This window comes from Physella acuta, unplaced genomic scaffold, assembly GCF_028476545.2.
Source record: "Physella acuta isolate Inbredline_101_S28 unplaced genomic scaffold, ASM2847654v3 ptg000255l, whole genome shotgun sequence".
NCBI classification, from domain to species: domain Eukaryota; kingdom Metazoa; phylum Mollusca; class Gastropoda; family Physidae; genus Physella; species Physella acuta.
Genome location: NW_026731774.1, coordinates 8,308 through 34,861, shown reverse-complemented (window position 1 = coordinate 34,861; position 26,554 = coordinate 8,308). Strand labels below are relative to the sequence as shown.

At 34.1% G+C, this 26,554-nt stretch overlaps 1 protein-coding gene across 7 annotated transcripts; it reads left to right on the top strand.

Moving 5' to 3' along the window:
• The first annotated feature begins 737 nt into the window (after nt 1–737).
• Nucleotides 738–26,043, top strand: LOC131938663 (protein transport protein Sec16A). 7 transcript variants are annotated; one of them, XM_059296782.1, is made up of 30 exons: nt 738–835; nt 1,850–4,300; nt 5,236–5,354; nt 5,753–6,000; nt 6,401–6,508; nt 7,351–7,480; nt 8,334–8,525; nt 9,308–9,483; nt 9,612–9,819; nt 10,161–10,299; nt 10,613–10,870; nt 11,009–11,106; nt 11,192–11,276; nt 11,428–11,545; nt 11,652–11,763; nt 12,394–12,499; nt 12,739–12,879; nt 13,244–13,351; nt 13,669–13,836; nt 14,294–14,486; nt 15,336–15,545; nt 16,309–16,514; nt 17,459–17,629; nt 18,061–18,162; nt 18,667–18,766; nt 18,906–18,995; nt 19,561–19,704; nt 20,525–20,610; nt 22,255–22,314; nt 24,618–26,043. In XM_059296782.1, exons 2-30 carry the CDS (start codon nt 1,853–1,855, stop codon nt 24,765–24,767), a joined length of 6,474 nt encoding a protein of 2,157 aa, XP_059152765.1. In that variant the 5' UTR covers nt 738–835; nt 1,850–1,852; the 3' UTR covers nt 24,768–26,043. The 7 variants fall into 7 exon arrangements, with proteins under 7 accessions (XP_059152765.1, XP_059152763.1, XP_059152764.1 ...); XM_059296780.1 differs by having other exon boundaries at nt 738–881; XM_059296781.1 differs by having other exon boundaries at nt 738–893.
• Nucleotides 26,044–26,554: the final 511 nt, after the last annotated feature.

Here is a 26,554-nt window from a genome sequence, read left to right as displayed (position 1 = left end):
ATGGCGCAGCTATTGAACGTGATGACGCGTGTGGTTTGGTTGGAAAAAATGCCTACTAATTCGGTCCAAATTTTAATTAATTAAAAAAAAAATTGTGACCGAACGAAAGGATATTTTTGAAAACTTTCTTCGGCAATATTGTTCTAAATTACGGCAGGAATCGATTGGTACATGTTTCAAGTCGCTAAGTGGTCTGGTTGCCGAGATATGGGCAAAAAACTGCATTTTTTTCGAGTTTTTTTGGCTTTTCCGGGAAATCCATGAAAGAAACCCGGAATTTTTATGGCCTATGTTCATCCTCGTAACTTGCTTAACAATATTGCTTTGGAACTAGAGTCATCGATATTGCTTCGTTGAGGAGGAGATACGACTTAAAGCTGCGGACACACATCCACCCATTCATACATCCAGAAATGACGGGTTAATAAACGCAATTCTCCAGAATGGAAATTGCGCTAAAAAAAAAAAGGCCTAACGTAAAACGGAGCAGGATTTTTGGACTTTCGACGACTTTGACCGGAAATTTTCGGCAAATTGGAAAGTCTATTATTAGAACTAAGAAAAAACGTCAGCAAAATTGTTTTCGAATAAAAATATTTAGAAAGGATATTTTATTTTAAAAATTAGCATTTTATGGGATTCGAACACACATTTAACATAGTTCACATTTATGAAAAAAATATTGATATAACTGTGTTTTCTGAATAATAGCCGCAGTTTCGAATAGCAATACAAAGTGTCACACGTAATCAAACCCGAGCATGGATTCTGTGTTGTTTTCCTGTCGCGATATCCTTTGAGATGAAGCTATTACCAGTGTAGGGATTATTTAGATGTATGTATATTAGCCTAATAGATCTACAGCTCTGTACACTTAACAGGTAAACTACCTAGTAAGTCATTTATTTAAGAAATGTTTAATTTAAAAAAGTCATGTTGGGTTGACGGAGTTGTCGGTAGTGAGTTGACGATTGTCAAAGTTATGAAAATTTTATAAGTTTAATGAACGTCCGTATTCAGCAGCCGTATTGTAGAGAAATGTGTATTCTGTTGTTGTACTTATGTAACATATTGATCATTTTTGTAGCAGAATCTTTTGATTTGGACCATTTGGTCATTTAATCATTCCACATTCGTTTGAAATAGAGAATCTATCTAACTAGATCTAGATCTATCTACTAATCTACTTCTTACTCTTAGTACCAGATCTAGAAATCTAGTACCAAGATCTTCTAGATCTAGTACTATCTTTCATAGTATCTGATCATCTACTGACTCTGATGCTTTGACTTGTCTACTAGTCTTTAGTGACTCTAGAATCTAGTCTCTAGATCTACTAGATCTAAATTTTCTAGGTCTAACCTAACTCTATGTAATATGTATGTATTAATGTAATATGTTCTAGATCTAGATTTATAGGCCCTATGCAATACTATGCATTGTTATACATAATGAGCCATCTCTTGAAGATTTCATAGTGTCAGCCACCAACCAGTCAAACTCACATGAAATATCAAAGCCCACCCTCTTTTTTAGGAATATCAATTTATGGCTCTTTACTGTTTAGTCCAAGCAAGAAAGCAAGATCATAATCAGAGTTCTGTTATGATACAATACCTTGAGGAAAAATTTGCTACGAAAAATTATCTCTTGTTTTTAATAAAACACTGGAATTAGAGTTTGGGATTAATGTTTACTTTTCACTAACAAGTGTCCAGAATGAGAAAGGAGGGGGGGGGGGGGGTTGGGTAGCAATCCACCATGTGGAAACAAAGCGCTACAGAAACGACAACAGACTTTACTTTGACAAAGGATTTATAAAGTCTTTTTTTCCCTCTTTGATTTACAGAAGATGAGTAATACATGGAACAGTGGTGGACCCTTTCAGCAAGGTTTGCCAAACCAAGTAGGGCAAGTGAAGCTTTTTAACCCTTCACAATTTCAAACACCAGTCACTTTTGAGAATACACAGACATCAACAACACAAGACAGTTATCAACAGGCTCCTGTTATGTCAGTTGGCCAGGTTTCTTCATCAAATCAAGATACCCATACCTCTTGGGACAACTGGAGCTCCTGGGATTGGAACTCTGGCCAACAACAGCAGCAGACACAAGGAGAGCCAGTTACATCACAGCAGCCACAGCCTGTTTCAAATGATGGTTCAATAGGTAATCAATATTACAATGGTGCCCAGTACACAACAGACTGGAATCCAGGTTATAATGATGCTAGTCAGTATGCAGAGCAGCAAGCACTTTATGGTCAGTCTGATGGAAATGCCCCGTTTGACCCTAACCAGGGACAACAGTATGTTGGTCAGTCATACAACCAGTTTGCAAATCAACCTCAGCAATTTTATGATGGTCAGTTCTATGATCAAAGCCAACAACAGATGCAACAACCACAGCAGCAAAATCAAGTGCAAGTCGAGGACCAGGGTCAAGGTCAGGCACAGGATTATTATGACCAGGGGCATGAACAATATCAAGAACAGATGCTTTCTTATTATGGTGTTAGTGCTGCCTCCAGTGAAACCACATGGAGTTCTCCAGATGGGGCAGCAAACTGGGGAGGAAGCTTTACACAGCAGCAGCAAGAGCCCTTAGGATATGCTGAAGAAGATAATGGCTCTCATTTAGAAGGTCAAAACTCAGGAAGTAGTATACAACAGCATCATAATAATCAACCCACTAGTCATGACAGTGAATCTGCTGGCACTCAAGGCAATCATAACAATGACGACGATGGTACTGTCTCAGGGTTTTTTGGTCGGGATGATGATGGCAACATAGATCCACCGAGACTTGGGCGCAACACAGATGACCAGAATCAGGGAAATGATGCGTATGGTTTTAACAGGTTGTTGAATGTTAACACTACTTTTCATAGAACCAGTTCTGATATCAGCAATGCCAGTCTTTCTACACTAAACCTCTCTGCTGGTGACGAAGATGATGGTAGAGATTCACTTCAAAATGTCCAAGAGCTGGTAAAGAAGATGGAGAATGTGGATCTTTCTGAAGCCTCTCATGAACAGAACAGTGTTGGACAGTCCATTTATGGGCAAGATGAACTCTCTCAAGAAGTTCACCAAGGAACCTACTCTGGGTTTGATCACAACATTCATACCACACCTCAAACTCTGCCGTTGGACACAGGTGCAAGGTCTTCATCCCCAGATGGTGACCAGCCTGGTTCTGCTGAGTCAGGAGGATCTGGTGTTTCTGGTGGCTCTTCTGGGCTAGCTGATTGGGAAATTGTCCCAGCTCAGTTAGTTCCAAAGACAAGCAGCAGGAACAGTTCTCCAGATAACAGTGTTAATTTCTTGTCTGATAAATCTGATGGGGGAATACATCCATCTAAAGGAGGTTCAAGTCATGATATGTTGCATCAGGAGCCTCAACCTTTTTTTCCTAGCACCAAAGAGAATGAAAGTATACATTTAGAAAATAGAAATTTAGATACTGTTAGGCTTTTTTCTCAGACAAATATTAGTTCAGCTCCATTACACCATGAACAAGTACCACAAGGAAATGATCCTAGAGGAGGTGACAGGAGATCCGGTAGTCCTTTTGTTAGTTCTGTCACAGACAACAAAGATTTTGTACCAACTTCTGTTCCACAAAGTACCCATGCCTCTGCAGCACCACTGCCACCTCCTTCAGGGCTTGTAAGTTCTGGAAATAACCCTTACCGACGAGATCATGATAGAATCCCACCCCAACAAGCCACCCCAGCATCTTCCACCAGTAAATCATCATTTTTACCTCCAGCTCCTGTTGTCGCCAACAAGATGGAGAAATCCCCCTTTGCTGATAAATCTCAAGACAATAGCAAGAACACATTTCTAATGCCACAGCCCCCTAAGCCAAAGTCAGGCCAGTCTAATGAAGATGGTAGCCGTGGCAGTCGACATGACTCAGATCTAAGCATTAAGCCTAGTGATGTTAAACCTGCCTTAGCAAAACAAACTGTGATTCCTGGTAGGAAAAACTCCAGAGATTCTGAAGAGGTGGCACAATCTAGTGACCATCTGCGCCATCACTCAGCTTTTCATCCTGTTAGTCGGCCAAGACAGACAACCATGTCCCCGGCAACCACCCTCTGGGACAACATAGAGACGCCTGCAACCAGTATTCAACTGGCTCCTGCCATGCCACTGATAATTCCAGGATTGGCTGCTGTCTCATCCAACACAACTTCAACTCCTAAAACTGAATCTGCCAGGCCCCCAAAATCATCTGCACCAGAAGAGAAAGCAAGAGTTGGTGGAAACTATTATTCAGAGGATTCCTTGGTAAACTTTCTTTTTATTGTTAAATTAAATTATTATCGTTAACTAACACAACAGGAGGTAGCTCATACTGTAACAGAACATTAAATAGACCTAGTCCTAAATAATCTCAACCTCGTTTTTTGCCATTATAGTTATGAGATCTTAAAAAAAATTTTTTTTCAAGCTTTTATTTAACTTAGTTCCTTGTGTTTAACATTCTGTGTTAGAAATTTCACCCAACTGTATGGAACCGACTTATTTAAAACGCATAGGCGAAGACTCAATGACAGTGCTTTGTAACATAAACTTTGAGATAATTATGTTGGCTTAATTTTTTAAAAATTCAATATAATCTTGTTTGCCCTATAACACACACTTCAGTGCATTCATTAGGTTAGCTAGTGCTTTGAGTTATCTAATTAGGTTTTGTTTAAAGGCCTATTATAAAATAATAGAAATTGTTAAAAGTTTTAAATGTCTGTAAAGAAATTTTTTTTTGCTTTAAAAATAATACATAGCTATTTATAAAAATATGAAAGAAAAGCAGGGGCCACTAAATTTTAGCAAGGGTATTCAATGTATATACATAGACCCACATATTTCTTTATAGTTATATAAATAGTGGTCTCTTACTATATTTTTATGAGAGGACATGGTCTGATGGAAGAGCACATGACTGCTAAATCATTGGTCTCAAGTAATCAATAGTCATCCCTTAACACCTATCTTGGGTGGGTATCTGACCTCTGCACAGAGGTCATAGAAACAAGTGAACTCTACTTCACCTGCAAATTTTTTATTTGATTGATTTATTAACCAGTCTAGATAATAAAGTAGTAAATACAAAACTTTTTAACACTGACATATTATTGAGAGACAAAGAAGCTAAAACTTTCATCACTCAAACTGCAGTTAAATTTGACAAAAAACTAACATTTAATGTTTAATTTGACTAGTCAACAAGCAGGTCAAGTGAGAGGAGATCAGAAAGAGGTAGAGATGGGAGATCGAGAGAAGACAAAAATCGTTCTTTTGACTCCTTGGATGAGATAGATGCTGTGATTGATGAGCCTAGGTATGTTGGTTGATTTTTGTTGTACCTGCATTTTATTTGTGTTAACCCTTGTATGTCAATCCTGCTTTTAAATTACATATTATGTAAAGCAGTTTGTTTCCACCATATCAGAAGGTATAACAAAATTCTATTAATCTGGCAATAACAGCCTATTATGTTAATATTAAGTTCTACACTTATAAAACTAATAGTAATAATATGATAGTATATGATCAAGCATTACTGAACTAAAGAATAGCTAGAGTTTAAATTTGATAAACCTATTAATAACTATAAATGTGCCAGTTCCAGTTTCTTACATATCTTGCATAAAGTGATACTTCTTAAATACTTCGACTGCCTATGCTATATCAAGTGGCATTTCTTTCCTCCCCCCTCCCCATCCCCATCCAACACAGAGATAAAAGTTACAAGAGCAGCAAAGATACAAGAGATTACAGAGATTCCCGCTATGGCCGCGAACCAGATGTTCAACCAGGCAGATTGGATCGTCCTGTAAGTCGCAGTGGTCAGTACCAGTATGAACGCCCTGTAAGCAGGACTGACTATGGAAGAGATGACCCGTATCGTAGACAAAGAACTAGCTACAGAGACTATGGTGATAGCTCATTTGATGAAAGATATGACCGCCCTCGTTCTAGACAAGGTAAGGTTGGTTATGAGTAGAATGCATTTTACCCGCCGCAATTTAAATTTGCTTCAAACTGACCATTGTTAAAAAATATATATATATAAAAAACTTATTGTTCACTAGGTTACTGAATATATAATTGTCTTGTATTTTGAAAATTGTTTTTAATAATTATCATAAAAAGCGCTTTTGTACATTATAAATTTTTTGATGACATTTGTAAAGCCTAATTTATTAGTTAACTATCCTTTTTAGCAGAGCCATAATTGAATCTAAAACAAAATTATGTATTATTTATTATAAAGAACAACACTTTTAGTTATTATGTTTACATTATGTTTGGAGTTTTATACTTCCTGTATGGATTTAACTGTTTGCTGCAGATGATAATCAGTTTAAATCTTATTTCTTTAAGATGAAATAAGGGGCAGTCGACCCTCATCCAGGTCAGCTCATGGTCAAGATGCTGACAGATCACGTTCTGACTATGATAGGGATTATTATTACAGAGACAGAAATCGTGGTAAGTTTATTATTTGATTTTAAAAATATTTTCCTAAAACCATCTGTATCACGCTGGGTTGTCTACTAGTATGATGTTTGTAATTTTATGATTTTTACACCTAAGTTGTGGACAGCCTTAAAGAATTTTATTTCTGGGTTACTGAAACCATTGAAAGAAGTGGATGTAATTTTTACACATTTCAGCTGTTGATAATTACTTGATAACTCAAATTGAAGAAAGTCTTATTTATATCTTAATTTATATCTGAATATTATATAAGGCTCAAAAACTTAAGTACTTTAAAACTAGAAGTAAGATTCTCTTAGGTATGTGTAACAAAAAAGCTTTTACGAGGTAACCTATTGCAGCTTGATGAGGGATGTCCTTTAACCTCATCTATATATATAATTCTCCTCTTCGAGCCGTTAGAAAACAAGCTGCAAACGCTCTCCCTACCTCCCCACCCCTACATGGTTTTAGTGAGCTGTGTTCACTCTAAATGTTTACAAGCAGAGCCAACGATTTTAAACGTAGGGGGGGGAGGGTTTTAAAGAAATATTTTCAGTGTCAGCGTTGGTACTGTCGAATTCACAAATTATGAATTATTGAAAATTAGAAACAACTAAATAGCGGCGTATGTTATGCCGCGGGCCGGCTCGTTATTATTATTATGTTTGAATATCTCCTGATGAGTAGGCTTGTATATATTTTTTAACATTTATCTTTTTTTTACAATAAATTACATCTAAGGTATTGAAAGGTCAAATATTAAAGAAAAACTTAGTATGATTTCTTTAAAAGTTATTTTATTTAAAATATTTGTTCCTTGTTTCAAAACAATTCAAAAATTTACTTTTTAGGTTATGGGTATGAAAATTATAACAGAAATGTGGACTTGTATAATGAGGAGAAGGAGCGCTGGTATCGTTACTACAAAGATAAGGAAATGAGATATGCTAGAGGCTATTATGAAGAATATTATGGAGCCAAGTAAGTAAATATACTTTTAGTGTTGTTTTTTTTCACTTTCATGAAGTACTCAAGTTACAGACAAATAAAGAGTGTGAAAAGTTTATATTTTAAAACATTCTTTGTCAGATTAAGTTTTAAAATTTGATCAGTATTTAAATATATTTAATATGAGTCTGAAAAAAAATAAAAATTTAATGCTCTTTTGAGAAAGGTTAATTTTTCATCGGTAACATCTTTAATTAAAATAAAATAATATAATATTTTTTAAGAAAACTTAAACATCGTTTTAGGTATTAAAGTTAACTTTATCAATCTTTTTAGTGGTGGATTATGTTCAGTGTTATTATGTGTGTAATGTTTTAATGAATATATTTTTCTCAGCACTTATCACTGTGTGATTCCATGATTTTATGTTGTAACTAACACAATCAGTGCTTGGTTGTTTACCCTTTTAGCTGTTGTATGAAATGTATTTACAAAGCTTGTTTGTCTTGAAATGTAGTGACTTAATGTTGCTAGTTATAGCATGATTTTATATATATGGAGCTCAGTCTTAAAAAGGTCAATTAAAAAAAGCAACTGTTTTCTAAAGTCTTAATTCATTTGTGGAAAGTGGAAAAATCTGTTCTATTTAAGCCCAGTGGTATTTTAATTACAATATTTCATTTTAAAATTTTCTTTATTTCTTAATATTTTTTCCCAATTTAATTTTTATTTCCTTTCTTACCTACCCTTTAGCAGTAGTTGCTGCATTTTATTAGTAGAATCTGTTATTAAAAACGTGTATCCACAAGTGGAATCCTTGCCTTTGGTGTTGTTTGTTTTGTTGCTTTTTTTTTCTCTTGCAAACATCACTCATAATTTTGCCTAGGCATGCCGAAATTTATCAACAACATCAGCAGCAGCAACAGCTGCAACAACAACAAACATGCCGTAGTAGTCGTCAAGAAGTTGATCGCATGAGCAACCACAGTCATTCTCGTGGGAACACACCAGGTATTGCTCCGTCTCCCGCACCTGGAAATGTTCCACCAACAGCGCCTGCAGCTGCTCCGTTAACTGGGTAAAACTTCACATCATAGACCGTCACATCATAGACCGTCACATCATCTATCAGAAGTTACTCGCATTGTAGTCACTGTTTGATATTTCTAGCTGCTTTTATTTACTCTTTACATCTACATAATCTTTTGCATCTTTCCTGTTTAACAGCACAATATTTATGTTGCTTTTTTTTTCAACATAATAATCTAGTATGCATTTTAAAAAAAAGCCATGAAAGTTGTAGAGAAGTAGTCTTTTTTATGACCTCTATATATAAAAGTTTTTCTATTTCATATTAACCCTAAACCTAACATTTAGTATAGTGAAGTATGTTAAATGTTCTAGTTTTGTGGTGGTGGCTGATTTAGTTACCTAACACTTAAGACTAAAAGCTTGTTCAGCAGTTATACATTGATCAATCAAATCAATATCAATATCGTAAAATGTCAGCACTTTTTTTTAAATTAACAAGTAAATCAATATTGATTTACATGTTAAATTAAAGTTAGCTCAATTATTAAATGTTCTTTGCTGTTGTAATTTTCATCTTTTTGTTATTATTGCACATTTTTCTTTCTAACTTTGTAGTTTGTACTGTTTAATATTTCTTTTTTCCCTGCAAAATTTAAGTATAATGTAGCTTTTAGTTGTCAACCTATACAAAAATATTAATATTTATTATGTTATCCCACCTTAAAATTGTATTTTGTTTTACCTCAGTAAATCTATAGTAATTGCTAAGATTAGCCAAAACATTTTGAAGCATATGTAACAAAGCTACAAATATTGTTTCCTCCACAGTTCTGATTACTATGGCCATGCATCTAGACCAACAAGTCGTACTGATTACAATAGGGACTATTATAGAGCCTATGGATACCAACCATATGATCCTTACTATGATGTTGCAGGATATGGATATGATCCATATAATTATGGTTATGGTTATGAAAACTACGGAGAACAGTATCAACAAGGTATAATATCAGTTTTGGGGGCCATCAATCTGGTTTGTACATAAGTACAATGTTAAAATTATAAGTACTGTATACTATTGTCATTACCACACTGATTATATAAATAGATACCCCATTTTTTATGTTAGGATATTCCCAAGGCCGCCTTACCCCACCAAAATACACATACCCTCACATACGAGCTTGCTTTGGACCCAATGGCCAGCTGGTCAAAGTTTTACCAAACAAACCAGCTGATGGTCAGCCAGCTATGGTGGAGATTCAGGACGTCCAGAGCATCTTAGAAAGTTGCCCAGAAGCTGAAGAACTTAAGCAGTTCCCAGGTCCCCTGACAAGGTAATTATTTATTGTCTATGATGGAGTTGGAAGCAGAAGAAACTTCATTTAAAAAGCACCTTTGATATAGCTTAGTTTGAATATCTTTTGATAAATGTATTTTAACTTCACACTTATCTACATTTGAAGCTCTTGCAAAATAACTCATAATTATTAAAGAAGAACATTCATACAAATTAGACTAATAAGTATGTCATACTATATCTTCTTCATACTTAATTGTAATATTGGAGGAGATTTTCTCCAACACAATTATTATTTAACAAACAATGATAAAGCTTGTATAATAATCATATTAAGCTGTCTGTCATAGTTGATAAAGGATTGTTTCTTCTCTACAGAGTGAGCACACATAAAAAGGATGTCCTGCTGTTCTGTCAGCAGAAAGCACGTGCATGTGCAGAAGATATAAGCTTACCAGATAGAGAGTCTGCTCAGCTGCTGTGGCGATTTCTTGAATTGCTTATTAAACAGAATGGGGTGGGTTCAAAATTTGTAGCTGATTATTAAAAAAAATATTTAATTACAAAATTAATGGTATTTTTTTCTAAGCCTTTCTAACACATTTTTATTTAAAATTACCTTTATGTTATCTGCATATCTGTTTTGTGAATACTTGCATTTCAAGAAGTTGAACAGAGGTTATTATAATTTAGCTCTTTAACTATCTATACTTTGGTTTACAATGTAAGCTATCCTCAATGGGAGTGAAGTACCTGAAATTTAATTAAGTGTAATGTTTGTTTTTAAATTTAGTCTCAAAGTAGATATTTTTTTGTTTTAAATTTTTTAGTCAGTCGTTGGTACCGACTTGTCAGATTTGTTACTGGAGGGCCATGAGCCTTCTACTCACGAGTATAGCCTGCGTGGGATGAAGATCTCTCCAAGTTTAGATGCCCTAGAGGAGGATAATGGCGAGGAAAATAACAGCGCCAGGGACTCACCAGCCGTCAGAGTTACCTCTGACAGAACTGTCATTATGACAGCAGAGAAGGAAAGGGAGCGCTGGATAGACAGATTCAGACATTTGTTATTGTATGGTAGAAAAAAGGTACTATCTGTTCTATTTTTTTTATAGAAATAATACAAGTATTTTTTTTGTGTTAATTGTAGGTAGATTTAAAAACAAAACTTTTGTATTAACTTTGGAATGATTATTTATATATTTTGTTAATTTAAAAAAAATCAGGATGCTCTTGAGTGTGCAATGAAAAACCACTTATGGGGCCACGCCCTATTTTTAGCAAGTAAAATGGACACAAGGACTCATGCTAATGTGATGACTAGGTAAATTATTAACAAAAATTTTTTTATAGTTGTATTTTTTATATTTATACACAAGAAACATTATTTTTCCCTCTCTATATTAAAGGTTTGCTAACAGCGCAATAAAAATGAATGATCCACTACAAACACTCTATCAGTTGATGTCAGGACGTCAGCCAGCTGCTGTCACTGTAAGAAAAAGTTTACTTTTTTTTTGCTAACTAAATAAATGTAATGTTCGTTTTTTTATTTACAAAGTAAATTTAAAATTTTTAAAAAAATAAAATTAACATTATTAGTGATTTGCATGAATAGTTTTAAGAATTTTTTACTATCCTACAGGGTATTGTAGATGAAAGGTGGGGTGATTGGAGACCACACCTTGCGATGATTGTATCTAATCAGACCTCTAGGTTTGAGATAGATAGGAAGAGCATTTGCACATTAGGGGATACATTAGGTCAGTGCATCAATCAAAAACACTGAATTTTTTTTGTTTTCTTTGCGGCCAGGATTACTTTTTTCTCTATTCTTATCCTCATTACGTCATTCTTACTGTATTCCAGCTTCCAAAGGGTATCTCCATGCCAGCCACTTCTGTTACCTAATGGCACATGTCAGCTTTGGTACCTATTCCAAGAAAACCTCAAAGATTGTTCTAGTAGGCTCCAGTCACAAGTAAGTTTAAAAACCTTTTTATTTTAAAAATCTCTGTCACAAAGGATTTGTAAAGTAGTTTATTACACAGAAAGCCTAGCATTCGTAAATTGATAACTGAGTAGCTTCTACATAATAATTATAACAGATAAAGTTAAAAGTTAATCGACATCAAGGGGTCGGCGTGGTCGAGTCGGTAAAGCTGATGGTTGCTAAACCGAAAAGTCTCGAGTTCGAACCCTCGGGCAGATGAGGCTCGTTAGCTGGGGACAGCCACTCTTCTAGGAGAGACAACTCCAAAATTAAAACAACTGCTGCCTTGTAGTTTGTTCTTGGTTGGACAAAGGCTATGGAAGCAAATCCAAAAAGAAAAGCAGGCTGAAATCGGAGTCAATGGCCTCAATGGCGCATAACCAGTTGACACGTAACGCTTAATTGTGTTGGAGGTGTGGTCGAGTCGGCAAAAAGCTCATGGTTGATAAATTCGAACAAAGTCTCGAGTTCAAACCCACTGGCAGATAAATCTCGATCCTCTCCAACACTAATAATTAAGAACGAAGAAGAAGAAGAATCGACATCAACTTAGTTGAAAAATAAATTGTGCTCATTAAATATTTTAACGTTCATTCATATTTTCTTTTTTTTTTTCAGTTTACCATTGAATGAATTTGCGAGTAACAATGCCATACAGTGCACTGAAGTGTATGAGTATGCTCAAGTATTAGGAAATGCTGTCTTTTGTTTACCCCACTTTCAGGTAAGTCTTCCACATTAACTTGATTTTAATCCCTTAAAAATCCATAGGATTAATGTAGTCTTACACAATACATAAATTCTCAAACAGGTATATATAGATTCTTGGTTTTACTGTAACTTGGTTAACGTAGCTACTTCTTTAAACCGTCATTGAAATGAAACATGATTTATATTTTTCTTCAATTAGATATAGGCTACAAGTATCTGTAGAACTGAAACAAGTTTTTTTTTTTCACTTAGATATACAAGTATCTGTATGCCTGTAAACTGGTGGACTATGGTATGTCTCAAGAAGCTCTGCATTATCTGGAAGTGATAGCAGCCAACATTCAGCAGTACCCAGCATACTTCCAGCCTGCCTTTGTTAAACTTGTCTACCAGGTTCCTATTTTTTGACACATTTTAACATTTAATTAGGATCAACCATCCCCCAATCAATTATTTCCTATGTAAAGCAAGTATTTTTTTTAAAAGAAATTAGTGTGATCAGATGAAAGACATCAATTTGACAGGTTTTTTTTTTTGAGCTAAACCTTGGTACATACTGTATTGTCTTGTTAGGATTTTTATAAAAAAAAACTGATATTACATCTATAACAATTTTTAAAATTACCTGGGGGGGGGGGGGGGGGGGGTTGGGGATTGGCAAAGCAAACCAACAAAAGTTTATTTTTCAATTTTCAATTAAATGTGTAAAATTTGTTTTTAACAGTACACATGCCATTAAAGATATTTTTCCCCCCAGCTTTCCACCAAGTTGAAGTTTTCAGACCCTCAACGTTTGCAGTCATATGAGGATGCTGAGGACCCACTTTGGATCAAACAGCTGGAAAAAATATCTCTGGCGTATGAGGTATGCCCAGTGTAAATGGATAAACCACTTAAATTGTCTTATATGTTATGTCTTTATTAAGTAGAGTTCAGCTGTTTTTGTGACATTGGCATATGAAGGAATAGTGTGGTCTGCTCTGTTCTCAGCCACCTTTACTTTCCCTAGCTTGAGTCAGGTACCTTTTTGGTGGACTCAGGGACCCTAATACGAGATCTGAACTTGATACTTTCGGGTTAGCGGTTGTACAGAAGATATACTACATAGTGCTAATTTTTTCAAGAATGACTCTTAACCTATTTTTAATATTTAAATGAAATTGATAAATGTCAACTCTGTAGGATGGATCCATACAGCCAGTGTCAGGTACAGCTACACCTGCTGGGTTTGCTGGCACCACAACCAGCAGTGAGAGTGGGGACTACAACTCACATGGGTATCCCAATGGGGCAGAGGCCAGTGTGATAGCACCCCAGAGTGGAGCTGGTGATGTGTATAGGCAACAGCAGGTGGGTGGTTCAGTAGGCTTAGTTGGGTCAGATATAACGTTAAAAGTAATAATAGTAGGTGGGTGATTCAGTAGGCATAATGGGGTCAGATTAACTTTAATAATAGCTGGTGGGTTGTTCAGTAGATATAGTGGGGCCAGATTTAACTTTATTATAGCAGGTGGATGATTCAGTAGATATAGTGAGGTCAGATTTAACTTTATTATAGCAGGTGGATGATTCAGTAGATGTAGTGGGGTCAGATTTAATGTTAAAAGTAATTCCATGTGTAGCAACAGCATGTGAGTGATCCAGTAGGAATAATGATGGCATAGTAAAATGAATGTACTAGTGACATTCCCTCTAAAAAACAAGTTGTTCATTAATTTGGAATTTTTACACTAAATGTTTTTGTCATATAGGTGTTAAGTTTAAATAGAAATTCCTACCTTAATTTATTTATAATTTTTTTATTTAGCTTTATCAACCAGTGATTCAGCAAGGACCAGATCAGCTTTCTTCAGGCTATTATGCAGGTCAAGATGTCACATCTTCAGTTCAAGGTCAAGACACTGCACCCACCCAAGGGGTGGAGCAGTTTCACCACCAAGTTGATGGAGCGTACGCTGGTTACTCTCAGCAAGCTTATGACTACAGCCAGTGGCAACAGGGTTAGTTGGTTCTCTTGTTTGTGCATGTGGGTCTTAACAATACCATGGGCACTCTACCTTTTTTTTTTCTGAATTTTACTCAGAATATTTTGTTTTGAACATATTTAACTATTGGTTATTTTTATTTTTTTCAAAAAATCATATAACAACTATAATCTGTCAGAAAATAATAAATTTTAAAGACAGTTAAAACTAAAACAGTTTTCATCTACAAAGAAGTTTTGTTAAAAATTAATTTGAGAATTATAAAAAAAACTATTACTGTTCTACCAATATTTTAATGAAAAAAATACTAAAAATTAATGTGGTCCTTGTTTTATTAATTTCCTAAACACTTTTATTGGCATTTAAAAATTATTTTTAAAAAATATACTCTGTTTTAATGCATTTCCTGCTTGCATAAAATTATCTATTTTGACAAACAACTATTTCTTACTTTTTTTACACCAATATAATAATAAAAATTAATTTAGCTTAATTATGTAACCTTGTAGTATCTTTTTAAGAATGGTGGTGGAATTAAGTTAAAAGCCATTTTCTTTAGGTGGTTATGAATTTTGATATTTTTTGTTTGTGAGCTAGCCCTCAAAACAAATAAAAAGCTGGCTGGTATCATTGATAAGATTAGGGTTGGGTCTAGAGTCTTGAAGTATGATACATGTATTTGAGTTAAAAGGACACACATTAACTACTAAATTAAAAAAAAAAATTTAGTGTCCTATTGTCAAACAAAAAAAAATAAACAAAAAGAAAATGTGCTGAGGGTAATCTTGTGGTGCTTTTTTAGCAGTTGCTGTTCTTTTTTCCCCCTTGCTCTGTCTATTTCTGTTGATTTTTAATGTGGTATAGGTGTAGGATACCCCTATGGTCATTATGCTGAGCAGCAACCCTATGAACATCAGCCAGGAGAACAGACACCATCACAACAACAGATTTATGAACAGCACAACGTATCTAGGGCAACAGGGGAAGTCACTCCAGGCACATCAAGTGAAGTCACTAGAAGTGATTTCCCTGTGGATGATGCCAGAGTGAAGGATGATGTATCTCATCCTGGTGGTGGGTTTTAAGGCATTCTCCGCTCCTTTTTTTTCCTTACATAACAAAGCATGTCTCTGTATTGCCACCAGTATCAACATCCAAATTTGCTTGTTCCACTTTATTTTCCAAACGTAAACGTAAACATAACTTAAACAGTAAATAAAAATACTTGAAAGATTGCATTTTGGCATATTATTTTATTACCAGCTCAAAAGATAAAGTGTTGATTGAACACAATCTGTTTATATATTGCAAAGTAATTTTAAAAAGGAACTTTTGTGATATATTATTTAAATAACAATAAAACTAATATTTATATGTAACGTCTACAGCTTTGATTCTAATGTAAATAAAATTTTAAAATGAACCTTCAAAGATTTTGTTGTAAATTGAATGGCTGGTGGATGCAGTGCATGGTGTAATTTACTGATATGATCTTTATCTATTTTTGGATGTCTTTAATGTTTAGTCTCGAGGATTGTTTCATTTTTAACTAAGAAACAAAACATTGTGGTATTATAAACATTATTTGCAGAGTCAAATCAAAGTAAAAAATTTGAATAAAATAAATTAACTTTTTCTTATTCAGGATTAACTTTCCCTTACATTAGTTGGGTTTGTGGTTTATATCAAATTTTATGATTAGAGAGGGTTTTTTTTAAACTTAAAGCATTCTACTTACATACTATTCAATATTTTTTTCTTTTGGTGTTTACAGTTTTCAAAGATATTATTCCCATATTTATAGGTCATTTATTAAAAACAAAACTAATTAAACTAGGTACACAAGAAGCAACACACTCACAGACTCAGGTTCCACAAGGTTACTATGGTTACCAGCAACCAGAAAACCAACTTCCTCAAAGAGCCAGTATTAGTACCAATGAAACAACAGAGGAAGAGGATGATGATGATAATGAAGATGAGGAAGTCATTGATTCTTCCACTGGTGGATTTGATTACTTTGGCAATGTCAGCGGCAATCAGGTAATCGGACATTTCTTAAAGTCCAGCAACTTGTTCATGAACAACAATAGGCATATGTTATCTAAGATTAATAAAAAAGAATTTCAGTTGAGCATGCAGTGGTTGGGGGCAACATGGTCGGATTATAGAGCTTACAACTGCTAACCCAAAAGTCCTGAGTTGGATTCCTGACACTAATGTTAAAGAACCAAAGGTGGTTGGTCATAGTGCTGACCACACTCTCCTTTTGTATGCTGGGGTAATTGAAACTGATGAACTCTACTTCATCTGCCCCATGTGTCTTTGGTGCACATGGGAAAAGATGATGCATTGACTAACACATAGTATTTTTGTTTCCGTGCTTTGGTTTGTAGGGACTAACCCGAGTTAATCCAGCCTGATCAGATATTGTACTTGCCGAACAATTCCTTCTTCAATTCCTTCTTCTGTTTTTGTCACAGAAAGAAATGAACTCTTATTTATCAGTCAAGTTATAATTAGAAATTAGTTGTCTAGCGTACCAGTGTTATGGGTATCGGATTCACATTGTTCTGAATAAAGCCTGATAGAAACAAACTGTATTTTTCAATGGGTGTTGTGGTCACAAACTTTGCTGGACTGAACTCTTTAGAATGAATGGAACAGCAATTTAACAATTATTGTCCTTTAATAGCTACATTCTGTTTGTAGCATTCATTTTGTTTGTGTAATATTTGATAAACACAATCTGATGCTAATGAGCTAAATACAACACTTTTAAACTGAAGGCATTTTAAAATTATAAGTTTAGGGATGTGAAGAAATGAAACAAATTTCATATTGATTTTCTAAGCAGCTTTTATGATATTTATTATTTATAGCAATGAAAATCAGACCCTTGACATTTTAAATTTTCATCCCCCACCTCCCCCACCCCATATTAAAAAATGTATAGCACAATCAAATACTCTCTCTCCCCTGATCAGAAAGTGATACCACCACCCAATAGGTGGCGTACGATGTCAGAAAGTTCAACAGGCAGCACCAGAAGGAGGAGGACCACATCTGGGAGCAGCACGGGCAGTGTCAAAGCTGCACCATATAAGACCTCACCACCATCATCACAACAACCTCAACAGCAGCTTGGAGCTAAAGATGTAAGTCTTAAAGTTCCCCTTTCAAACCTGACGGTCTATGGGGTAGAGTTCACTTGTTTCTGTGACATGGCATATCAAGAGATAGTGTGGTCAGCACTATGCCCAGCTGCTTTACCCATCAGTTTGGTGGACTCAGGGACAGTCTACTGACTTGAACCCAGATTCGAACTCGAGACTTACGGGTTAGCAGAACCAGCTCTCTACTGCTAGACCACTCCGTCTTACTACACAAAAATGTTCTCATTTGAGTAAATTACAATGAGGTATAGTTTTAGACATGTAAAAAATTTATTGAAAAAATCTATTAGCTGTTTTGTTTATGATCATGGAATTTATTTTTATCTGATTTTTTTTTTTTTAATGATCAGGATAGAAGCAAAATTCAAGCTTTCCTCTGGATGGTTATATCCAACTTAATATTTTATTCCCAGAAAACTTCCCAAGGCCAGAAAGGAGGCGGATGGTTTGGTGGTTTTTTTCAGAAGTTCCGACCTAAAAATGAGATGATTTTACCTGATGATAAAAACCCAGCTGTATGTTATACCTCCACCAACAATTATCATCCTACTAACAGCTAAAAACAATGTCTGCCTTCACCTTTCTTTGTAACTTCTGTTTTGTCTAAGGTCCAGTAGATATTTCCCCTTGTAGCTGATATTGGTGGTTGATTTTATTGAGCCAAATTTACATTTAATTTGCTATAACTTGGAAGAGTTGGTAATGAGCAGTTATCATCCAAGGATTAGAGAGTTTCTAGGTATCTGTAAGCAATGCACACATACCAAGAAACTTGACAAATCTGTCAACATGTTTTGAAGGAGGGGTTTTAGATATTTTTCTCTAATGGTATTACTAGTTTTTAAAACTCTAGGTGTTAGTGTAAAGCTTTAGCATTTGGCCAGAATTAATATTAGGGTTGGAGTAGAAGTAAGTTAAAATAAGCCTCAATTACATTTGCTAATATCCATCCCACTCTGTTAGGAAAATTATCTTTAGTACTCATGTTCTGAGCTTGCTGTTATTAACTTATGTGCTAGATTGTGTGGGACCCTGATAAGAAAAAATGGATTAATGCTGATGGCACTGAGGAGCCTGAGAGCACAGCACCACCCCCACCTAAAGACATGGACCTCATGGGTAGATAGTGTTTTTTTTTAAAGTGTTTTTCTTTATGCAAGAGTTACATTACTAGTTGAACATATTGTGGCCAGAACATTTAATCCTTTTATAGGCAAATAATTTATATTATTGTAATATATTTTATAAATTTTATTAGGAAAAATCCCAGCACCAGCACCTAGTGCTGTAGGACCACCTCCCCCAACAGGATTAGCTGGCGGCAACCGCTTCTCTCTCAAATCTAAAGGTAGGAATGAACACTCACAAGTATCTTTTACACCAGCTTAATACCCTGCACAGTTTGTGTGTTTCTTAAACTATAATGGGTAAACTATCTGTCTTTGAAACAGATAAGTCATTTATCATCGTAGAATAATAAATGAATATAATAAGTGAATCCTCTGTAAATTTTGTATAGTCTTGTCAGTAAAGCTCATAGTTAATAAACCAAAAAGTTAGAAGTTTGATAACTGGGGAACAGCAACCCATCTAGGAGAGAAACAACTGTTGCCTTGTAGTTTGTTCTTGGATGGACAAATGCCATGGGAGCAAATCCAAAATGAAAAGCAGGCTGAAATCAGAGTGAATAAGGCACATAACATGGTTGACATGTAATACTTTATTGTATTGCATGTCCAACATTACAATTAAAAGCGAAGAAGAATTTCTGTTTTTAATTTATACTTCCAACTTTTGTTCATGTGGGTAAATCATCTATCTGTAGAGTCCAGCTCGGTGATATAGAATTGATTAATCTAGACCTTGAAGATGATACCCACTCCTTATTTCTACTTCCACCTTTTGTTCCAAAGCTGGAGGCAAGCCGCCACAGTATGTAGATGTGAACAACCCAAAGCCACTGTCTGTACCACAAAACTTATTCAATGTCATGCCCCCTGCTACAGCCCAGGCTGTTACAGCCACACCCCCACAGGTCTTTTTACCTGGCTCTTCAGGTAAGTCATGCTACTTTTGTCAGAGTAGTGTTGCATTTTTAAAAAATGTACTTTTGTTACTTATTGTGTGTTAAATAACACACTGCACTAAAACTAAAGTGCTTTGGGTTTTGATTAGGACAATACACAAGCTATTGTTAACCAATAAGCTGTAGAAATATATAATTGCTATTGAATATGAATTAGACATCTCATTGCTGAAGGATATGCTGGAGATGTACACTGTTACTTAGATACATATGTGCTAGACATTTACTTTTGCATGTAGATTTGCATTTAAATTTTAATCATAACTTGTTTAGGTTACGTCCTCTGATCTATTTTAGATTAAACAATCATGTTTACTATAATTTAATATGTATGATCAATGTATGATTAATTTAGTTAACTGTATAATCATACATGATGCATTTATTTAACCATATGATCAATGCATGATTATTTTACTTAACTTTATGGATCAATGCATCATTAATTTACTTAATTAACTGTTTGTTTAATGCATGATTATTTTACTTAACTTTATAATCATGCATGATGAATTTAGTTAACTATGTGATCAATGCCTGATGAATTTAGTTAACCATAGGATCAAAGCATGATTAATTTACTTAGCTGTATGATCAATGTATGATTATTTAACTTAGCTGTATGATCAATGCATGATTATTTTACTGAACTGTATAATCATGCATGATGAATTTAATTAACTATATGATCAACGCATGATGAATTTAGTTAACCATATGATCACTGCATGATTAATTTACTGAACTGCTTTTAACCAAGTTTGTTTTTCCCTACCATCTGAATGACACAGCACCAGCCAATGACACATCACTGAATACAAGCAATAACAGTAATCAGGGAGGGGGACAGCTGCTAGTCCCTCCAACCACAGACCAGGTAGGATGATCCAAACATTGAATGTGCCCTCTGTGTATTTGGTGGAGGTATTGTTTCTAAAGTCATGATCCCCCAACTTTCACTTAGTCACTCAGGTTCTGTTGTGTTCATAAGAAAGAGGAAATAATTTAATGCACAAATTGTAGTACTCGATGCAGGTTTTTGTTCAGTGAGTGCTTGCGCATCATAAGTAATGTGAATGTCACTCAATAACACTGAATGTTTTCATTGATCACATGTTAAAGTTTTTAAAGCATAAAAATTGTGTCACTCATAGATGTTTTATCAAGCAAAGGTAAACATACAGTAACTGCCATTATTATACTGTACAGGGTTGATTATTTTTTTAGTTATCTAAAGCATAAGTATAGAATTGCTTTTCCAAATAGTCTATGGTGTACTACAAAATAAAGTCTTCTAATGTATCATGTGAGCATCAGATTAAAAACAATGGAAAACAAGATATTTTTCCTTGCAGTATTAATAAATGAATTTAATGAATAGTTTGTTTATAGAAATAGATACATGTTTTGCTTTGCGATTTGTTAGAAATTACTGCATGTGTTTACCAGTAATTAAAAATGTTTTTTTTTTGGCTTGCTAATATTTTCTTTCAGTGGTGCTTTCATAGCATGAATTTTAATTTCTAAAAATTGACTAGAGACTAGAGGTGGACAAAACATTCTATTTTTTAAATCAAATTTTTGTTTAAATATGCCGTAGACCACCTAGGCAGTAATTTAAACCCAATGTGCAGTAGAACACCTAGGCAGTAATTTAAATCCAACATGCAGTAGAACACTAGGCAGTAATTTAAACCCAATGTGCAGTAGAACACCTAGGCAGTAATTTAAACCCAATGTACAATAGAACACCTAGCCAGTAATTAAAACCCAATATGCAATACACTAGGCAGTAATTTAAACCCAATGTGCAGTAGAACACCTAGGCAGTAATTTAAACCCAACGTGCAGTAGAACGTCTAGGCAGTAATTTAAACCCAATGTGCAGTAGAACACCTAGGCAGTAATTTAAACCCAACCTGCAGTAGAACGTCTAGGCAGTAATTTAAACCCAACGTGCAGTAGAACGTCTAGGCTGTAATTTAAACCCAACCTGCAGTAGAACACTAGGCTGTAATTTAATTCCAATGTGCTGTAAAACATCTAGGGAATAATTTTAACCCAACTTGCAATAGGACACCTTGGCAGTAAATTAAACCTAACTTGAAGTAGCACTTCTTGACAGTAATTATAGCCCAACGTGCAGTAGAACACCTAAGCAGTAATTAAAACCCAACGTGCAGTAGCACCTAAGCAGTAATTTAAACCCAATGTGCAGTAGAACACCTAGGCAGTAATTTAAACTCAATGTGCAGTAGAACACCTAGGCAGTAATTTAAACCCAATGTGCAGTAGAACACCTAGGCAGTAATTTAAACTCAATGTGCAGTAGAACACCTAGGCAGTAATTAAAACCCAATGTGCAGTAGAACACCTAGGCAGTAATTTAAACTCAATGTGCAGTAGAACACCTAGGCAGTTATTTAAACCAATGTGCAGTAGAATATCTAGGCAGTAATTTAAACCCAATGTGCAGTAGAACACCTAGGCAGTATTGTAACAGGTCTTGTTGCTGTTGCAGTTGTCCCGCTCTAGTTCCGTCAGTTCTTTATCCCAAGAAATTCAACATTATTTTGCTGAGGTAACACAGTTTTCCTTTTGACAGAGTTGTGCTAACAACTAACACTCACACAGTTGTATTTGCTTGTTGGCTAGCATTACTTGTTTACATGTTGACTCCTCTAGCCCAGTTGTCTTTTAAAAATTTTGTCCTTGTTTTTTTCAAACTTTTATTTTAACTTGATGTCATTCAATTTTGTTTCAATCTTTTTCATCAAAATTATTTCTTGAATCAGTTATGTTTTTAAAAAAATGTTACACAGTTTTAAATTAAATTAATAAATTGTAATATTTAAAATAGTAGTATTTAATGAATGTTTAATGTAGGAGAATTTACTTAAAGTAATAATAGACAAGAGTGAGGAGTTGACTACCATAGATTTTAGTCATGTAGCATAGCTGTGGCTGCATACACCTGACATATTTTTAAATAAATTATTCACTCATTTTATAGCTTAAAAGCTGCATATACATATATTATTTACACTAACATTAGAAAATAAATTAATGCATCAAGTTATGTGGTTGAAAATGTATACTATAGGCTTGCAATGTAATAAGCTTATCTATTATAATGCTAACTCAGCATGTAGCACACTGTAAATCATATTAAAGTGTAGGTACAATTAATATAACTGTTTCTTTTATTTCTATGTGCTGTGTGTAGTGAAGATTTTATTTTTTTATATAATTTCTTTCTGTAATGTAGTGAATTTTGAATTAGGTTTTGAGGCACCCATATGCTTATTTTGATTGGTACTGTGCATGTTATTATATAATGGTTGAAATAAATTTAAATAATTAAGCATGGGTTGTCTAGAATAAAAAGCTAACAGTGTCAGAAAGTCAATAGCTGACACTCAAATGGTCTCAAACCATGCTTTTTAAAAAAAAAAAACAGTTGCATTGTTCAAAGCACACATGCACTCAGGGCCAATGGAGGTATGTTAGAGGAATATTACTTGACCTGTGAATGGCCATAAGACACTTTGAAGATATGTTCTGCATGATTTTTGCATACATTTAAACATTTACTTTAGTTCTTGTAGAGATCACTCACTAAGATTAACTGCAATCAAATGTTTCAAATTGTTTATTGGAATGCAAACATCTTCTGGTCAATACAGGTCTTAACTAATATTAACAACAAATATTGTAGTTGTACTATATTTTCTTCAATTCTCTGCACCAATTTATGAATTTATTGTGAAAATGTTATGGCTATCTCTTTTCTTTCATCAATTTACTGTTAAATTATCTGTAATATTGGTATATTTTATAATGCATTGTAATTTATCTCTTTTCTTTCCTTTTTTTTCTCTTACTTGTAAGACTGCTAATTTCAGCAGTTGTTTTAATTACTTTAAATGTCTGCCTGTTTTAACTATTCTCTTAATATTTTGAAACACTTGTGGTAAAAATATAAAGTATGTCTTATGTTTTAGCATAAACTTTTTTTAAAGAATTAAAAATCTCTAGATGTTTTTTAAAATTCTTGTATATCTTCTGACAGAATTGTTTTACTACCCAGAATAAACACATGACCATGAAACTACCCACATTTTCCATCCAGAATAAACATAGGACCATGAAACTACACACATTTTCCATCCAGAATAAACATAGGACCATGAAACTACACACAGCTACCACACAGAATAAACACAAAAGTTGACACTTCGCTACAATAATTGCAGACACACTCCCAATAAAAATTGTATACGTCAGACTCATTTCCATATTTGTGTTGTTTATTTAGGTTATTTAAAAGACATTGTACTTTATAATTTGTCTACACTTTCTTTTAGATTACTTTTGACTTATCATGCATTAATTTCAGATTAGTCAGTTTTTCCCTTTTTTAAAATATTGCAATTTTTTATTTAATTGTCACAATTTACTGCTTGTATGCACTGAAAAAAAAACTCACAACTTACCTAATCCTTAAATTAGCTAGTGATGTCCAAACCACAACTGTAACTAATTACAAATTAAATATTAAAACTAGGTTGTCCTCTTGTGTGTAAACATTTGGATCAATAATTGCATTTTTTAAGACTGGTGAACTTCAGGATTAGATTAATCTTGCTGTTAATTAAGTGATGCACTTCTTAACACATCATTTTGTTTTTCTCTCTCAGGTTCTTCTCATCCATCCATTCTTTTCCCCTAGAGATCTTCTGATTAATTTTTTTCCTTAAAGTTCTTCTGATTCATCAGTTTTTGTTCCTCTAAGATTCTGATACAGACATTTTTTTTTCCAATTTGTTCGGCTGAAACATTTTTTTCAAGAGTTCTTTCAATACATTTAATTTTTTCCCCCAGAGTTCTTCTGACACCCCAGCACCAAGCCAGCAGGTACCAACCATGCCAGTTTTGTTTAACCCTGCAAGTTTGAAAAGTAACGCCCCAGGTCAGTCTTCAGCAGCAGGTCCAGGACTGAAGTACGGACAGCGTCGAGCTTATCCCAAGTAGCGGCCACGTCCACCCTGCTAGACGCATCGAGGGATGTCACCATTCAGCTCAACTTCACTAAAACACAACTGTTCAAGCTACTAAACCAACTCCTGGTATGATATGTAAGATAATGGTGTACAAACAGTTTTCTGTATAGTCTGGCATTTTTCTTTGTTGACCAGTAATGTATAATGTGCATGTCTTTTGCAATTATTGGAAAAGTGTATAAAAGACAAAAAAAAATAATTTATTGACTTCAGAAGATGTATACATTATTTCCTCATATTTCATTCTCCTGTCATATTGTTGGGAGACAGTTGCCATGTTTTATCATTGTTAATATTATACCTGTAGTGGAGCACAGAGTAGCTGTGCTTTATTATTAGTGGAATGGTTTTTTTTAACTCAACATATTTATCCTATTCTCTACTTCTATTTAAAAAACATTCACCAGTCTTGGTTTTGTTCTTTTAAAAAATTGTTCTCTGATTTATGTATATTTTAAACTAATGGTGAGACATACATCTCCAAAAAAAAAACATTTTAATTAATCCATAAAATATTATTATTCTTGAATTTTATTCCCTCACAGGTTTGTATGTGTCACTATTAGTAACAGATTTTATTTTAAGCCTCATTAATATATAAGAAAACTTCTAGACCTTATGTTTAAAAAGGACAAGTTTTCTGAAAATCTGATATACTTGCATACTTATTGGTACCCTAAACAGATTAGCAACAAGAAGTTGTATTGTAAAATGGTATTGTTGGTTCTAAATGATTGAAAGATTATAGCACTATTAAGTCTTTGATTTAATCACAAGCATGCTGTGTGCTTTAAGCTGTTAACTGAGATGCTAATACAGTTCAGTACTAAGTCACTAAAAGCATTAGTCATTATTGATCAGTTCTAATAAGTTATTGCCCCTATACATTCAATGATTCCTGTATGTTGTTTAGAATCTGCTGTGCAGATACAAAAAAAAACCTTACAATGCACATTTGACTCTAGTGAAACTGTTGTTGACTTTACTTGCACCTCCTGTAGTTTTCCATTTGTTACATTATTGTAGTATTTATTTCTTTATAAACTATACTAAAACATTGTGGCTGTTAATTCTTTCTAAGTTTCAAGCTTTTTTTCTGTAAGATTTTACTTTTTAAAACCTTCAACCAACTTTTATTTATTAATTACCAAATTAAAGTAATGTGCTTATAATTGCTTGTATTATAATACAGGACTGTTGCAAAATAAATGTAAGAGATTGAAGTTTAATTTTTTACAAAAAAAAAAATATATATATATATTTGACATGAAATTAAACTTTTTTTAATTTTTAGAGATCACACATAATTGAATGACTTGAATTATATCAGGGTGAAGGTTACTAGTTTTGATTCCCTTTTGCACTTGTGAGCTCACTGGCATTCAGATTCAGAAAGAAAGGGTGGGTTGTTGAACTGGCTTGTACAAGAAGATGAATGCCTTCATATTTTTTTTCTACATATTTTAATTTATTACAGCAGGATTTGGGATTTTATTTTGTTTAAATATTTTACATTTCTTATTAGTTAATACATTTTTTTTTAAATGATTAGGTATATATTTTCCTGTTCTTTTCACAAATTTTGATGATTTATCTATGTTTAGTCTTAGAAATAGATTGGATTTATCTTTAATTTGGTCTAGGTATTGTTTAAAGTTTGAAATTTGTCCATTTTGCATTCTGAATATTTGCCATTTGTGGATGACTCGCCACACCACCGCCATTCAGTTCCAGAAAATTTTCTTTAATACACTTCTT